This window comes from Dermacentor variabilis, chromosome 3 (assembly GCF_050947875.1).
Source record: "Dermacentor variabilis isolate Ectoservices chromosome 3, ASM5094787v1, whole genome shotgun sequence".
NCBI lineage: Eukaryota > Metazoa > Arthropoda > Arachnida > Ixodida > Ixodidae > Dermacentor > Dermacentor variabilis.
Genome location: NC_134570.1, coordinates 112,701,637 through 112,720,052, shown reverse-complemented (window position 1 = coordinate 112,720,052; position 18,416 = coordinate 112,701,637). Strand labels below are relative to the sequence as shown.

General features: G+C 49.1%; 1 protein-coding gene across 1 annotated transcript in view; it reads left to right on the top strand.

Moving 5' to 3' along the window:
* The window catches only part of LOC142574689 (Na(+)/citrate cotransporter-like), a 59,519-nt gene that overhangs the window by 29,910 nt on the left and 11,193 nt on the right, over positions 1-18,416 (top strand). Inside the window, exons 6-9 of the mRNA XM_075683722.1 lie at positions 5,495-5,602; positions 6,920-7,118; positions 14,919-15,080; positions 16,877-17,014. Coding sequence (XP_075539837.1) covers positions 5,495-5,602; positions 6,920-7,118; positions 14,919-15,080; positions 16,877-17,014 — 607 coding nt within the window. The remainder of the gene's footprint in view (positions 1-5,494; positions 5,603-6,919; positions 7,119-14,918; positions 15,081-16,876; positions 17,015-18,416) is intronic.

Sequence of the window (18,416 nt, the reverse complement as noted above, 5' to 3'; positions counted from 1 at the left end):
GACTCAACGCGAGGTGGAACGCCGGAACCGGGAACTGGGTAGGATCGGGTAGGAACAATCTTGTGTTTATCGTCATTTTCAGGCTTGAGACGTATCATAATGCATTACTGCAAGCATTTTCAAGGCCATTCGTTATGGTTTGAAAACTATATTTCCTCGCCTTCACACAGACGCGGATATTTCGCTTAAAATTGTATAAAAACAATTTTACTCTTGTTACTGCTTTGACCTGTCTCAAGTTATCCAAGAAAATGGCATTTCACAATGCCAATCGTTTAGCGTAACATTTAGGATAGCTACTTGCCGGTTTTAAAGACAAAAAAGTGCGGCAGAACGTATCTCGCGATGCCTGTCATCGGAAATACGTTAGCATTGAATTAATGCAGCTACACAAAGTATTGCCCCCGTCGAAATGAATAATGCATGATGCGTGTACTGTAGCGGGATTCGCTAAGAACACTCGGCGCCATCTAGCGCCGCCGCCCCGTGCCTCAAGTTGGCGAAATGTTCATTGAAGAGTGGCACATAACCAGTACATTCATGACGCAGCTCGCTAAAGCGTTGGCTTGAAAGGCGTTCTCTGAAAAGCGGCACATATGCATTGCAATAGCGCCGTAGTCTGCTACCGTGTAGGGTTGCTGTCCTTGAGGAACCGCTGTGACGTGGGTTTGATCCCGCTCATGATCAGATAAACTTAAGGGATCTTTTTCTTCATTGTAGAGCGGCAAATTCCCATGGGCACATACCTAGTTCCCTACGTTAGTGTCAAAGACGCTCATTATAGAGCGGCACATACCTTCTGGCAGATACCAGGTAAGCCAAGCCTGCATCAAAAATGTTCATTCCAGCACAGACCGAGTGGCATATTAAGAGAGCTCCAAGTCAGAGTGAAATAGTTTTAAAGCGAAAGCTTTACTGGCCGCGAACTTGCGATTTCGCCATGGCGGTGCTCCGAGGAGGCACATGACGTCACAATGCGCGCCTTGCCGCGAATATTTCTCTCTCGCTCGCTCCCTAGTCACTACTACGCATGCACCACTATAGCACCGAGCCACAGGTGTTCCGCTGCTGCGCAGCGCAGCCCCTTTCCGTCGCCGCCGTTTGGTATGACGTCACACCACGTTCCACGTCGTTGCGCTCTCCTCCGCTCGCTTCGCCAGCTGCGTCGCATGCCTGATAACATGTCGGAGGACTGAAAAGGAGAGCTCACGTGTGCCGCAACCACAGTTGAGGCGGCAGTAGGGACGGCGACAATTCTGATAAGCAGGATGATACCTGGAGTCGATATCGGAACGAGATGAAGAGGAAACGAATCGACCAGGAAACAGACGAACAGCGCGCCGAACGACTCGCTAAACGCCCTAACATAGCTACACAACCAGACTAGCCTGGACTTACAATCAAGATTAACCAAGGCTAACCATGCTATGCCTTAACTTTCGCTACGTATATCCTGACATAGCCGAGCTAAGCCACTGCCATTTTTTTTTTTTGAACAGCGGTACCTCCCCGGTCCCGCACCTTACAGTAACCCATGTCGGCGTGGAAGACGTTCGTTAAAAAGCTGTGCGTATGTGCCCATTGCCGCATGCACAGAGGTCCAAGTTGGTTTCGAACCCTTTTACCTCAGCACAGCCGCAGGATACACTATCCATTCGACTACGGACTACCCAATGACACATGTAGGCGGAACGACGGTTAGATACAAACATAGAAACAAACACAGATAGATAGATAACTCCTAGAAAGCGCGCGAAGTACCCCGAGAATGCGAACGCCATTAAATGCCAAGTTGTCTTCGTCTACGCCGAAGCTAGCTTCTTGCAAGACTTCTCTAGCATAAACTTGTGTCGCCACCTGTCCGCAGCTGCTCTGAGAGGTTGTTGCGTGTTATAGAGGAGATGGCAATACGCGGAAACCCTCTCAGAACAGCTGCTGCCCGCAGCTGCTGGCCGGCGGCGACACTAGTTCATGCTACGCGCCTTGGCTGCATAGCATGATTATTAGCATGAAATTATCCTATTGGCTTTTCCACAGACGAAAGCAACTTCGGATATATCCTTAAAACCCAGGCAAGTAACTGTGCCAAGTGTTACTTGGAACGATCCAAACCATAAAATGCTGTCTTTCTGTGGAATGCAAGCAAGAAAAAAGTAGCAGTAAGAGCAAAATTGCGTTTTATTCTAACATTTTGAGCGAAACGCGCACGCCCCTCTGCATAGCTACAGTGATAGCAAGACGGCTGTCGGGTTCTTGAGGTACATGCCCTGAAATTCTCCCGGTAGCTCAAATATTTTTTTAGATTTAGGCGTTTATTCTGGAAGCCATGTGCCGTTGCTGAAAGCTCAGGTCACCCGGTCGGAAAAATGTTGTTGGCGGATCTACCACCTGATGAAAAATTATCGCCAGACTCCAGTGACACTTTGATTTCTTTGATTACAATTATTGCGAGCAATCCACTGCTGGAAACCACTGAGAGAATATGAGTGGCACCGGATGAACTTCTGCTCAACGCTAAGAGACTTCCGGGTAAACTAAAGACGCACTGAGCTTGTACACAGCAGTAGGCATGTTGTAAGCAGCGCCATCCATTCGCAAACAGGACCAGCGTGACACGCCTGCTTAGCAAATCATCCGCGAGATGGCGCGACCGAGTACCGTCCGTATAGTGTCTGTGTATTTGCAGCGGGAGCATATACAGGAACGCTAAACATCCGTGATGGCGGAGAGGTGGTTTGAGGTGTTGATGTTTGTGGCGAACGGACGTGTTCTCGCAGGGCTCCGTGGCGGCGACGAAAACAAGCTTTATTTGCATGCTTTGAGCTTCCTTCTGTTTATTGATTTGCTTATTTTTGTAGACTTTAAATTGCAGTTTGCTAGTTTTCTTTTTTTCTTCTTTTTTCATGTGCGCGGGTATGTCTCGTGTAAGTTTGCCTTTACAGTTTAGTCAGAGCGTCCGTTCGTACCACGTGTTTCAATACGTGCAACCGTGTGGTGCTTCAAATGTGTACAGCTTTTAAATAATGGTTTGAAAGTGGCAAGACTATTAGCTATTAGTGGTTTTAGTGCGTGTGTGTGTGTGCATTCCTAACAGGAATATTGCTTTGGTAGGACAATCAGAACGTGGCCGCGTGTTTGAACACGTACGAATACGTGTCATACCTTAAGTCTGTACGGCATGCGTTTCTTTTAAAACATTGGTGATAATTGCGTGTCGGCATTTGTAGGATTTGGGTTCTATGCGTACAGGCCTTCGCTAGTAGGCATGTGCTCCTAAAGGTTCGGCGTTTGCATTAAAAAAGCTAAGTGCGAAAAAATGGCGAGAAAGACGGTAAAGCGTAAGGAGGTAAAGAGATTCGGAGGAGCCGCCATTGATTGAGAATTATGTTTGGGAAGGGTGCAACAGAAATAAGTGTGAAAGAAAGGGAGGGGGAGTCGGAATGCTCATTCCCAGAGAGCCAAATGGAAAAGAGTAAATTCAATATGTCAGTGTTTTTTTTTTATCATGCACAATGAGTGGAAAGAAAACGTGGCTTCGCGTAACTTATTTGTGGGCCGGAAATAATTGTAGAGAAAATAATCAAAAATTTGTGGAATTCCAAAGTGCTGATTTTGCGGGTTTCGGGGATGACGCCCAAATTATCCTATTAGGTGACATGAATGCCCACATACAGGATCTAAATGGCAATACCGACAACGGGAAGTCAATGGTAGGTCTTTATGGGCAACATATCCTCGCTATCGTGAATACAGGACCTTAGTGAGGTGGTCAGACCACGTGGGAAGTGGGAAACCGGCAATCGACCATTGAATAATGCCTGATGACAGGAGAAATTCAACATACGTTGAGAGAAATGATGATTAACGAGTAAGGCTATAGCAGCATAGGGAGGGACCATAAACGCATCATTTTCAAAGTGGGATGTGCAGTTGGGAAAGAGAGCATGGAGCGAAGAAGGGCCAGTCCGAATTTGAACGCTGAACAAATAACAAATGTAGTCAAAGAGTCGAGGAACAACTTTGCAAATTGGCAAGCAATGAAAGGGAATATAGTGAGCTTCTAAGTGTAATTAGGAAAGAAATACGGTAAAAGAAGCGACATTCTTGTTGGAAAGGAAAAAAAGCAAATCAAAAAGCCGGTGGAAAAGGAAGGCACGAGAAGCGATCGCCGAACGACAGGAAGCATCACGAGAGCGCAGGCGGGTAAGAAAAAAAAAAAAGCGCAGTTGCCGCAGGATAAAGTAGCAGGAAAATGGGAAATGTACTGGGAGCAAAGAATCAATGGTTCAGTACGGGTTCAAGCAAAAATAAAATGTCAAAGTGAACGTTGGTTTTCACGAATACGTGAGAAAAAGAACGCCGCACCCACAATAGTTTGTAACCATATAAACTTGTTAGGCAGAAAGTCTAGAACAATACAACAACATATCCTAGACGACGATGGAAACAAACTGGAAAGGGAAGCGGCATTTAATTACATTTGAGAAATAACAGCCGAATCTTTCTAAAGCAATGACGTAATTGTATTTGAGGGAAAAAAAGAGGGCGAAACAGAACGAGATGGAAAAGGAGCTGGTGCTGACAAATTTCCTAAGCGCACAGCCAGAGGGCTAGACGAGGTTCCTGTTAGGCAGAATAATGAACTATGACTGAAAAGTAAGAAAGCCCTGTTGAAGCAGATGAAGAAAAAAAAAGCCCATAAGAGGCAAACGAATACCAGTCAATCAGCCAACGCCTACAGGTTTGCTTCAGAATGGCGAGGCGCTGTGTTATGGTGCGCGATATGAACATGAAAGTTAACCATCATCACTTGTCACCAGCACACAACACTGGCAATATCCGCTCACTTGTTCGAAGCGTCCGTGGCCTTAGAGGTCTTGCGAGGCCGCCACTGGCCTTGGGGGGAGAGCATTTGACGCACTGTATAGCGATTTTGGCGCTTTTATGACACCGCCCTAACTTGAAAGCATGGGAGCTTTGTGCAGCCTGTTCAGCATCTATACAGGAAGTACTATAGGCGTTTACTGAATCTGGCAGATTACAAAAAGCACAAGTATGCTTTACCAGTCTTATTATGTTCGAGTTTGATCTCTTCCAACAAAAGTCGGTTGGTGGCCGAACTTGTTAATTGAGTACAGCAGTAATTGGACTCTGTGCAAAATGCTGCGGATACTGGCAGGAATTATGCAATTTTCCCCAACACACGTGCAGGGTAGCAAACCGCAGGCTCGCTTCCGCTTAACCTCTCTCTCTGTCTCTTTCTATCCCTCTTGAGCATTTTCAGTACCAAAAGAGGGCAGCTACAACAAGAGTCGTAGATCCTCGAAATTCCATGCTCCTATAGGAGCGTCTGCTGTGTACTAAACTTTAAAACAGACGACGCATGTAAAGCTCAAGGACGCATGGTTTGCCTACATAGTTTGGAATGAAGCCTGAGTATGTTTGACTTTTTTGATCATTGCTGTAATGACGCCGTGCGCCACTTTGATCGCAGACGTGGCGAGATCGCCGTAATGCTGCTGCTCGTGCTGCTGGTCTACCTCTGGTTTTTCAAGTCCCGCGATTCCATCTTGGGCTGGACGAAGCTTCTTCCCTTAGACGCGTAAGTAGGCACGTCAGCCGGTAAAGAGAATAAACAGAGGGAAGGCAGGGAGTGAGGAGACACTGGGCGACGGAATGTTACAAAGACGGGAGCACAGAGCGACAGGACGTCGCCTCACGAAAAAAAAAATTTTTTTTCCCCTCAATACAACCATTCTCTCTCTCGCGCGCACACGTACGCCTTGTCAAAATGTGTGTTCTTGCTCGCATAGTTTTCCGCAGCGTCGTCCCTTTCGACATGAACAACTGACTTTAGCTCAAAACAAGATTCGTCATAACAGACGGATATTCTTAGGTTTACGACGCATGGCTTGATGTGGCTATACGATATTAGCGCGCTCCTAAGTAGATATATGGCTGTCGCCCATGACGCGTCGTTCCTTTGTAATTTTCATTGGATCAGTGATTCTGAGTAGCCTTGGACTTGGTATGAGTATTTGATGTGATATAACTCGGGAACGCAGAGTGATCACTGCTGGCGTTCTACGGCTAAACTTTCCGCGCAGCTGCGAACCTTGACTAGGAGAATGGTAGTGTTCGCTGGCACGAGTGCTCTCGCCGACCGCCACCCCCATTCCGTGAGATCGTCGCGAGCTTTTTTATCTAAATACCGACCGCTGCAGCACGCTATCTGTGTAATACAAGCTGTATTGCACAAGGTCCAATCTTTACTGAAACCACAGAAGCAGTGGCAGCATTGTGATAGGGACCCAATGAAACAACGACGACGACGACGACGATTATGATTATGATTATGACGATTATGATGACGATTATGATGACGATTATGATTATGACGATTATCATTATGATGATGACGATCATGATGACGATGATGATGATTTAGATGATGATGATTATGATGATGATGATGATGCGGCTTGTTATGCTGTTCGTGCACCAGACTTGAGCTGCGCATTAAAAAAAATTCTCGATGGTGAAACTGTATCCAAAGAACGTCAGCTACGGCCGTTCTTGTAGCTCTTGTCTTGCCACACTACGCCCAATCAATTCAGAATGTTTGTAAGCGCTGTAATTATTAGGCCTCTTACTGTAAGCACGTTACTTGTGGAACCCATAATCTATAACTGTTGCAACAGCGCCTGGACTTGCATAGAATGCGTAAACGATCGCTTATTTTTCCTTTATTTTATGTCATTCAGTTCGCACATTGGGCGCATGCAAGGTGCGAATGGAAGAACCAAACAATCGAAATGCGGTTATGCTATTCGTAGTTTGCTTGCCGTCTTATTCAATGCAGTGCTGACGGGCACAGAACACAGTGTCGCGATGTTTTCTCGCTCTTTTTCCCCCGCAGCAAACCCAGTGCGAGCACAGCATTGCTGATGGTGGTGTTGCCCTTGTTCGCCATCCCTCGCACCCAACAGCGTTCTGCCCGCCACAACCCGCTGCGTCCGTACGACCCTATACTGTCGTGGAAGGAGATAAGTTCCATGTGCCACTGGAATCTCATGCTTCTCATCTCCGGTAGTCTGACGTTTTCCAAGGCGTCGCGGGTAAGTCCCAAGACTTGCCAGTTGCAGCCCCAGCGCCAAGCACTTTCCAGCTCGCTGCCACTAGAGACCAGAATTTCCAGCTCTTGCATAGGGACTTCTCCTTGGGACTGCGGAAACAGGCGAATGGGGGCAAACTATGCACCGTTCAGCATGTTCTTGTCACACGCGCGTTCTGCAGTCTCTGCACAGCCCGCGCTGAGAGATTGTGAAGACCTGGCCTAAACGCAAATGCAACAAATCTGGTCTACGGGCAACCAGCGCTGCTACTTCGCGTGTCAACATCAGCGCCGTAACACAAAACCTAGCGAGCCGTGGACGCAGCTTAGAGTAACACGTGCTACGATTTTGCATCAGCAGATTCACTGCTCATTTCCAAGCACACGTGGCCAGCTTGTGACCTGTCTGGACCCTGACGTCCTAGAACGTAGCAGCGCACGCGCTGCTCGGAATCCGTATAGTCATGCACAGAACTCGGCTGGGCGCATCGGTCAAAGCAAACGTTAGTACAGGCGCGCTTCTGTTATCGTTAAATGCGCCGTGCACTCTTCGTGGCCTCCCTACCATACGGTGTCAGCATATTTTAGTTACAGACTCAAGATGCCGTAGCGTCTCCTGGGCAGCGCTGGTTCCCTGTAGAAGCGAAGAGGAGGGAATGGGGGGGGGAGGGGGATTGTTTCCTATGTTGGAAAAGAAGGCGTAGCCTCAGCAGCATGAGCTTATTCATGTGCTAAGCAGCCTTATACGTGGTGCCCGAATAAAATACACGCCCCAGCAATGGCTTTCTCTAAATCAGCAACAGTGCTTTTGATGGCTGCACACGTCGGAAGCCATGCGGGAGCCTAAAACACGTCATAGACCACATGGTCTAGGCACTACCTATTGCGCACTACTCTTTCGCATGGCCTATAAGCCACAGCTATGCAACCGAACGTGTGTTTACGCAAGCAACGCTCTTCACAATTCCTACGGTCCTGACTTGAACGTCACTTGGCATTGTTTGTGGCCCTGATCAGGCGGCAAATTCATCCGAAGCATGTTTTCGAGGGTTCGAGTGAGATGTTACAAGCAGCCATTGTGTGTTACAGGGATAACCCGGTACCTCGACCATGACTTTTAGGGTCGCAAAAATGAAACATAAACCTTCGGGGGACGGTTGTCCATGTCGAACAATGAGATATATTCGTGATGCAAAGCCGCCGACATGTCTAGTTATTTGTGATGAGAGCATGCGTCTAACAACAGCAAGACACTATTAACTAACCAACAAGATTACGTAGACGTAGTCGTCAGTGGCAGAGAGTAAGGTTTTAAACGTAAACTGGGAAACGCTGAAGCAATATCATGAATACGTAAAATGCAGAGGAAGCCAGCTACGTAGCTACACATATTGACGCGTGTATTATATGCAGACAACAACGAAGATAGGGACATTAACAGACTTCGTTAATTCGGTGAGGATGAAGAAGACGTGTCTCTGGCCGGCTTGTTTTTGAACAAGTTGTCCTGCTGTTCTTAGAGAAAGTCTCGCTGTCTACTGTCCGCGTTGTACTGCGACACTGGTGGAGCTGCTGGGTACTGACCGCGCCTAATGCTCCGGAATCGTTCTGGGAGTCGTTAATCTAGCCCGGACGCGTTATCACCAGTTGCGACACCCGTGCACAGCTTTAGTCGTCGACTGCTAGGCCTTGCCCCGGAGTCCTCCCCTCTTCCACCACCTCTTTCCAGGAGCTCCACACATCTCGCAATGGCCGAAGCCAGCCCACCGCAAGCACCCCAAAGCAGCCGGTTTTACAGTTCACAACAAGTAACCGTTCTGCATCCTCTGTTTCTCGATCGCTATCGCGGTGCAGTCTTCGAAGACATTGAAGGCTGGCTTGACAAGTATGAACGCGTCGCGCAGATTAACCAGTGGACTGAGCATCGAAAGCTCTCGCACGTCTATTTCGCCCTTGACGGCAGTGACCGAACTAGATACGAGAAACGCGAAGCTAGCCTAATGACATGGAATGACTTTCGTCAGAAAATTACGTGTTATTTGCGAGTGCCGACCGACGCGACCGCGCCCAGCAGATTATGGAGCTACGGGTACAACAACCTAATGAGTCGGTCGCAATGTTCGCCGAGGACATGGCCTGCCTCTTTCGTAGAGCCGACGCGAACATGACTGAAGAAAGAAAGTTGCGCTACCTCATGCTAGGTGTAAAAGAACAGTTGTTCACGAGGCTTGTGCGCAATCCACCAGTCACCGTCGCTGATTTTATCAAAGAGACTACGGCTATTGAGCGGGCCCTTCATCAGAGATGCAGGCAGTACGATCGACTGTCCACCAACAACATAATCAATGCCGCCGCAGTGACTGGCGAGTATCAGAACCCCTTCTGTGAATTGATTAGAGAACTCGTCAGAGAGGAAATCAAAAGATTCTGACACAGACCTGTAGATAGACCCGTAGCGTCAATCGCCGCAGTGGTGCGCGACTAAATCAATCAGACGTTACCGGCAGCCGATCTTCAAGATCACCAGTGTCCCATGACTTACTCAGCAACTCTCCGATACCCACCACCCATTAGAACCACACCACCGTACGACCAGCCTACGACAGTCGCTCCTTGGTAGCCGCCGCAAGAGGAGGCTTTGAGGGGCGCACTCGGCATGCCGCTACAGCCATACCACCAGCCGCCGTTCACCGCGCCTTGGTCAACGCAGCAAAACACTACGGGACGGCCGCAATTTCGGAGAACCGACGCATGGCGCACCGTCGATAGGCGCCCACTCTGTTTTCACTGCGGAGGCGCCGGCCACATTTCGCGTCATTGCAGGCATCGCAACACATCATTTCGATCTTTTAGTCCGTGGTCTTACGGTCGACGTGCAAATGACGACTCCATGCTACGCCGCGACGAAACTGCTTTTCAGGGACCTCCAATAGCGCACCCGAATGACGAACCCGTGCCGCATGGTCAGCCCGTGTTCGGCCGTCGGTCGCACTCTCCAACCCCTAAACGTCAAATGCCTTCCCCTACGGGTCGTATTTTTGCTGACCTTCGAGGACGAAGGTCGCCCAGCCAACGCCGGGGAAACTGAAGGCTGCGACCTCTGGGGGTAAGGTTGCAGGCCCGCCGTAAAACGACATGAAGCCGATAAACACCGACACCGAAGAAATTGTGAGCGCCGATATTGATGTTTTCGTGGATGGACAGCCGGTGACAGCGTTAGTCGACACGGGTGCCGACTTCTCCATGACGAGTCAGGAACTCGACCTCCGCCTAAAGAAAGTAAAGACGCCATGGACGGGACCTCACATAAGGACGGCAGGCGGGCAATTACTGATGCCTACTGGAAGGTGTACTGCTAGAATTAGCATCGGGGTTTCTTCTTTCGTGGCCGCTTTCATCGTTCTTCCTGTGTGCTGTAAATATTTGATTATTGGAATGGATTTCCTGAAAGAATATGGCACCGTAGTTAACATCCTCGACCGCATGGTGACGTTTCATAAGAGCCCTGGTTTATTCCATTGCTTATCGCCGCAACGCAACTCCTTTCGTCTAGCAGAAGACGACGTCGTCATCCCACCTCGATCATGTACCCTTGTTTCGGTAGCATGTGACATACGGTTTCATTGCGAAGGCGTTGCCGACCAAATAACCTCGTTGTTGTTCACTCAATACGTCTCGGTCGCACGAGGAATCGTAAGTGCCACCGAGGGGCGCACGAACCTGTTGCTAACAGACTTTAGCACAGAGCAACCGAACCTTCCTAAGGGCACGGCTGTGGCTTATTTTGACGGTGTTACGGATGTCCGCGGGTGCTGTTCACTACTCGAAGAAGCGTCTACGCAAGACCCAGCTCCTGCACTTGGCGTCATCACTGCTTTGTCACAGCACGAACGAGAACGGCTTCTTACGCTATTGTCCAAGTTCAACGACTGCTTTGCGTCGACGTCCAGAGTCGGTCGGACGCATCTAACGAAGCATCGGATAATTACAGGGCATACGGCAAAACCAATTCACCAAAATCCTTATCGTGTGGCTCCTAGAGAGCGTGAAGCCATACAACAATTGACACAAACGCTGGAAGGCGGCGTGATCCAATCATCAACGAGTCCCTGGGAATCTCTTGTAGTTCTAGCCAAGAAAAAAGACGGCAGCTTGTGTTTCTGTGTGGACTACCGAAACCTATAATCAGGTGACAAAGAAAGACGTGTACCCGCTTCCCCGTATAGACGATTCACTCGACAGGCTTCGACATGCACGTTACTTCTCTTCAATGGATATTAAAAAGCGCATATTGGCAAATCGAGGTAGACCCGAGAGACCGTGAAATAACTGCTTTTGTGACACCAGACGGCCTATACGAATTTAAGGTCTTACCTTTCGGCTTGTGCTCTGCCCCTGCTAGGTTAAGTGTCTCATGGATATTGTGCTTTCGGGTCTGAAGTGGAAAACCTGCTTAGTGTACCTGGACGACGTCATCGTGTTTTTCGCAATATTTGAAGAACATCTCGAACGGCTTGAAGCGGTTCTACAGTCCATACGGTCTGCCGGGCTTACCCTGAAGACTCAGAAGTGCCACTTTGGCTTCGCGTAACTACACGTTCTTGGTCACGTCGTCAGCCACGCAGGTGTCCGCCCGGATCCTGAAAAAATTGCTGCCGTCGCACAGTTTTCCGTACCATCCGATAAAAAGCCTGTCAGGCGCTTCGTGGGCCTCTGTACCTATTACCGGCGGTTTATTGTGGACGTTGCTCGCATTGCGTCGCCATTAACTCGCCTGACAAGAGACGACGTTACTTTTGTATGGGGCGACGAAGAGCAAGGTGCATTCAGGGACCTGCGGGAACGTCTCCAGACACCTCCAGTGCTTGCTCAATTCGATGAGACCGCTCCTACATTGCTCCAAACTGATGCCAGGAATGTTGGCTTAGGAGCTGCTCTTGTGCAGCGGCAGGAGGGCACAGAAAGAGTTCTTGCCTATGCAAGTAGAACACTGTCCCGCAGAGAGACTAATTACTCCACAAATGAGAAAGAATGCCTCGCCGTTGTATGGGCGGTTTTGAAATTTTGCCCATATCTGTATGGCCACCACTTCACAGTTATCAGGGACCACCATGCGTTGTGTTGCTTGACAAACCTTAAAGATCCTTCTGGACGACTGGCGCGTTCGAGCCTAAGGCTGCAAGAGTTTGACATGATTGTCACGTGCAAGTCGAGGAAACGACATACGGATGCTGACTGCTTGTCTCGATCACCGATAGAGTCAGCTGCTCCGCCCGAAAATGAAGACTCAGCATTTCTTTGTGTTACGGACACGTCCGCCATCGCGCAACAACAACGGGACGACCCTGAGTTGCTTGAACTAATTAATTACTTGGAGGGAAGATCTGCGAAACGACCTAGAGTTTTCACAAGAGGACTGTTGTCGTTTTGTTTACGGGCCAAGGTCCTTTACAAAAAAGACTTTTCTTCGACCGGGCCCCCTATCTGCTCGTCATTCCTGCAGCTCTTCGTACGGAAGTCACAACGAAGTGACTTCTGGTCACTTAGGCTACACGAGAACGTTGGCCAAAGTGCAGCAGAGGTACTAATGGCCGAGACTTGCCACCACCGTGAAACATCACGTTGACACTTGCTTCGACTGCCAGAGGCGCAAGTCGCCTCCGTCGAAACCAGCCGGTCTCCTACAACCCGTCCAGGTTCCTCGAGGAGAATTTTACCAAATCGGAATGGATATATTGGGCCCACCTCCTACTTCTACTGCAGGGAATCGCTTTGTTCTCGTCGCAACCGACTATCTCACACGTCACGCTGAAACAAAGGCAATTCATAGAAGCATATATCAGCCGATGTAGTGCGTTTTTTCATTGAGCATGTTGTGTTGCGACACGGCGCTCCTACCGTCGTAATAACAGACCGAGGAACCGCATTCCCGGCTGCACATGTAGATCACGTCTTGCTGCTAAGTGGAACGGTTCATCGGAAGTCAACCGCCTACCATCCACAAACCAACGGATTAACAGAATGCCTAAATAAAACAATTGAAGACATGCTTTCCATGTACATGGATGCTGAACAGAATAATTGAGACGACATCCTAGCTTATATCACCTTTGCATATAACACGGCGAAACGAGAGACGACGCGCATGACTCCGTTTACCTTTCTTCACGGACAGGACGTGCGAACGATGTTGGATGGGACGCTTCGACACGACTTTGACGACACTGACACGGACGCCGATGTGGTTACGCAACGCGCAGAAAAGGCTCGGCAGCTCGCACGCTTGCGGATCTGCCAACAGCAAGACTATACGACGCACGGCGCTATGATCTTCACCGTCGAGTAGTAATCTGAGACATCGGCGACAGAGTGTGGGTTTGGACACCCATACGGAAACGAGGCGTCTCCGAAAAGATTTTAAGGCGATACTTCGGACCATATCGCGTATTGCGCCGACTCAGTGATGTCACATTCGAGGTCATTGCCGATATCCCCAATTGTACGCGGCACCGCACGCACCGTCATGAACTTGTGCACGTTGTCCTCATGAAGCCGTATGTGAGCGAATAACAATGCGAGAGACCCTTACTTCGGAAAGCGACACTTTTGGTATAGCATCGGGGCGATGCTCTCTTAGGGAGGGACAAATGACGCGTGTATTATATGCAGACGACAACGAAGATAGAGACATTAAAGGACTTCGTCTAGTAGGTCAGTGAGATTCGGCGAGGACGAAGAAGTCGTGTCTCTGGCCGGTTTGCTTTTGAACAACTTGTCCTGCTGTTCTTCGAGTACGTCTCGCTGTCTACGGTCCGCGTTGTACTGCGACAATATTAACGAGCATAAAATGAAATAGAAAGGAAAATATTTTAAAACTGAAAAGGCCGCGCCCTGCTGTTCGAAGAAGATCACGGTGTCTGAGGAGGCGGAGTTAGAAAAAATTTTCAGCTGAAGGTGATTCACGCGTGATGCGTAGAAATTGTTTATTAGCCATGGAATTGTCTACCTTTAGGTTAACGTGCTGCGTGACGCCTGGAAATAAAGAGGAGGTTTCTCATGCGCCGTCACTGCCATGAGGGGCGCTGGCGAACAGTGCCTGGAATATATTTAGTGCGCGTTCACACATACCCCAGAAAGTCGACGGTAAAATGGCGCCGCCGGTTGCTTATGTTGCAACAGCCCACGCATAATGTAGAAGATGGGGGTTCGGCTACCTCCGGCAGCAAGTGGTCTCTTAGCCCAATGTCATGTGACTTTATTAATTGTGCATTTTATTTGGAAACACGGAAATTTCCCTTATGCTTTCTTTGGCTTCACTCTGTCTTAGGTTTCGGGGTTGTAAATAAAAAAAAATCTTGTAGCTCGTGACCTTATTGAGCCCTCTACAACCTTTATCGCCAGGTGGCATTAAACCCCTTCAAGAAAGGTAGCGTTCCTTTATTTTTTATAGGTGTAGCTTGTCACGCAGGTGCTACAGCTAAGATATTACTACTGTCCCTAGGTTATATTGTTACTGTGCCTATCTAAAAACATTGCTTTTTGTGCCCTACGTGTCCATGAAGCTTGCTGTCGGTGCTTTCCGGGCGGTGCTTAATGGGTACAAGAACTCTTCTGGGTGCAGACGAAATGAAAATATTGAAGTATGGTAATGGAAGGGCGCTGCTGCCATTGTAATTGCATTTAAAAGCGCCCTGCACATAAAGGAAATATGAACGTGTGTGCGTGCGCGCTCATGTGTTCGGGTGATAAGAGTGATGCTGAGATCACTTTTAATTCTTGCCTACTTACCCTGGTTTTCTCGCAGGCATCCGGGCTATCTGAGGTCATACTGCATTGGCTTGACAAACTCGAGGGCCTCGACCAACCTTTGATAGTGATTATTCTGTCTCTGCTGGCGGCAACAGTCACCGAATTCTTCAGCAATGCGGCTGTCGCATCAATGCTGATACCTATTGTTCTGGAAACAGTATGTATTCATAAGGGCCTTGTTCCAGTGCAGGTTATAGCTGCAATCCTTTGCTCGCGACCGCGCAAGAAGTGCAAGGCGCACGGCCACGCTAAACTTATGACCAGTGCTATCCCGTGCCGTGAATTTAATTCCGCTATGAGGCACAACCGCTAGTGTTAAGGGGGCTTTAGTGAACCTTCAACAGCGTCAGCTTGGAGCTTGAACGAGGTTGACCATCGGAGAGGGTTCGGCAGGGAAGACGAGGACATGTAAAAGGAAACAACGCAAGTTTAATACATCATTGCGGGTGAATGGTGAGCCCAAAGGAAAAAAAAAAGATGTAGGAAAGATCAGCATGCGAGCAGCTATATAGCTAGATAGCAGCTACAGCAGCTAGGACAGAGAAGGACGCAAGGACAGAGAACATACGACCACACGTGGTGGTCCCTGGCTCATACTCTCCGCCATCCGGGCATCCACCTTCTCTGCTGCCCCTGGGCCTTGTCAGGACACGTCGGGTCAACCCAGAGGGCGGGGTATGAAAGGGAATGCACCTCCTGGCGTGGAGGGGTTGAGCCTCCTAAACAGGGGAGCGCGCTTTCCACTATCCGCGCATAATCCCGTCGCACACATGTGGCGGACAAGTCTGTTCACGTTGACGAGCGCGACGGTTAGGCGCACCGTGTCCCACGTGTTTGGAGTTCTTTCCATCCATTGCTGCACAAAGAGAATCGTAACGCTAGTCACGCAACTACTGCGTGCGCAACGCCACCCATTCAGTGTATGTAATTAAACACTTTCGCGTCTCTGGCTTCAGTAGGCTCTTCTAAGCCAGCAAGACGTAAGAACTGCGTGCCAGCTTACAGTGAGCAGTACTCAAAACGCGCCGACGTTTTTCCGTTGGCCTCATCTCGTGCACCATCGCCGTGTGACGACTGCGACACCGCTGGCCGTGCTCCTCCTAACGGCGGCGTTTTGAGACGCAGCTGTCGGGTCACTGTTTCCTCCGCGCAGCCGCAGCTGCCTTGCATGCTGCCTTGTGCGAGTATGTCGTCCCCACGTGCGATTGCCGCCCGAGGAACTCGACAGCAACGCTAGACTTTTCTTTCGCCTGCAATGATTCGTCGTTCGCGCGAAACTGTCAATCTTTTTTTTTTCGACCTGATACATCTCTAAAGAAAAACACTCAGTCAGTTCACAGTAATGAAAGTAGTGTTTGAAAAATCTATTTTTCGGTAATATTGCGCAAAGCGACTGATTGCCGCGGAAGTGGAGATCAAGCGAGCATTTCTCTAATTTCGCGCCGGAACCCCAGCGTAAGTACGTCAGTGTAACGTCATACAGTTGAAGCATTCTTTTCTTGTATTTCTGCTTTGCTGGCGCCGAAAACGTACAGAAAACTAGCCGGGTTTATTCTTTCGCTCATTTCTAATGTATAAGCGTGTGCAATTTCACCAATCAGCAAATGACTAGAGCCGAAGAGACGCTGTCAGAATTACTGACGTCATGGTGAGTTGGTGCGGCAACTTAAAGGCGGCGTCGCCACCCGTCATTTGTTTTAGTGCTTTTTTTTCTCACTTATAAAGCTTCTCCTCACGTGAAATTGGATTTTTTTTGCTATTTCCAGAAGCGTAAGCTCAACTGATGTGTTTTTGAGTGTTTATTTACAAGGGATAGACTAGATCGTAACACTGATATTCTAGAGGTCGAGTTCTCGGCCTTGGTTGCAAACTTATGCGGTTGTGAGTGCTTCAATATATAGCGAACGAGGCGTTTGCCCTGAGATAGCACGGCCTTGTACACCCACGATGCAGGCCGTGAAGTTCAGGATGCACCCGATGTCACTGGCGATGCCCGTGACGCTGTCGTGCTCGTTTTCCTTCATGCTACCGGCATCCACACCACCCAACGCGCTCGTCTACGACATGGCAAGCATGGGTGTTCGCGACATGGTACGTCATTTACTGCGTGCGCCTCATTCATAGCTTTCAAGCATGGGTACATATGCGCCCCTTATCTTCAACACCTGAATGCCACCGTCTTCATATTGGGATCAAAATAAAGGCTATGCTAGAAAGCTGGCAAGGCGGTAGCCTTTACTTGAAGATTGTAATTGAATTATGGGGTTTTACGCGCCAATACCACCTTCTCATCACGAGGCACGCCGTAGTGACGGACTCCGCAAATTTCGACCATCTGGGGTTCGTTAACGTGCACCTAAATCTAAGTACACGGGTGTTTTCACATTTCGCCCTAATCGAAATGCGGCCTCCGTAGCCGGGATTTGATCCCACCACCTTGTACTCAGCAGCCTAACACCACTTGAAGGTTGACCTTAAATTAGTCCTGAACCACTTTCGGGCTTGGTGAAAGAACACAGTCCGCAAGTAACATACTCTGCTGTGAACATCTTAGCCAAATTTTGCCGTCGTGCGCGGCATGCCCAGCTCGAAAATGGAGCGCGAAGTCACTGTTTTCTCAAACGTTCTTTTTCAACGGAAGCCTGCTACTCGCTATTTTCTAGACGCCTTATTTCGTGATATAGCATATTGACGCGTGTATTCTGTGCAGACGACGACGACGACGACGATGGGAGCAGTAACAGACTCCGCCTAGTGGGTCAGAGTGAGATTGGATGATGACGAAGAAGACGTGTCTCTGCTCTGTTTGTTTTTGAAGAGATTGTCCTGTTGTTCGTGAAGAACGTCTCCCTGTGTTCTGTCCGCGTTGTACCGCGACACTGGTGGAGGTGCTGTGTACTGACCGCGTCTGATGCGTTGAAGTCTTTCTGGGAGTCGTTCATCTAGCCCGGACACACTGTCACCAGTTACGACACCCGTGCATCGCTTTAATCGTCGACTGCTAGGCCTTGTCCCGGAGTTTTCCGCTCTTCAACCGCCTCTCTCCAGGAGCTGCACACATCTCGCAATGGCCGAAGCCAGTCCACCACAAGCACCCCAAAGCAGTCGGTTTCCCAGTCCACAACAGGTAACAGTTCTGTATCATCTGGTTCCCGATCGCTATCGCGGTGCAGTCTTCGAAGACATTGAAGACTGGCTGGACAAGTATGAACGCGTCGCACAGATTAATCAGTGGACTGAGCAGCAAAAGCTCTCGCACGTCTATTTCGCCCTTGACGGCAGTGACCGAACTAGATACGAGAAACGCGAAGCTAGCCTAATGACATGGAATGACTTTCGTCAGAAAATTACGTGTACTTTTGCGAGTGCCGACCGACGCGACCGCGCCCAGTAGATTATGGAGATACGGGTACAACAACCTAATGAGTCGGTCACAATGTTCACCGAGGACATGGCCTCCCTCTTTCGTAGAGCCGACCCGAACATGACTGAA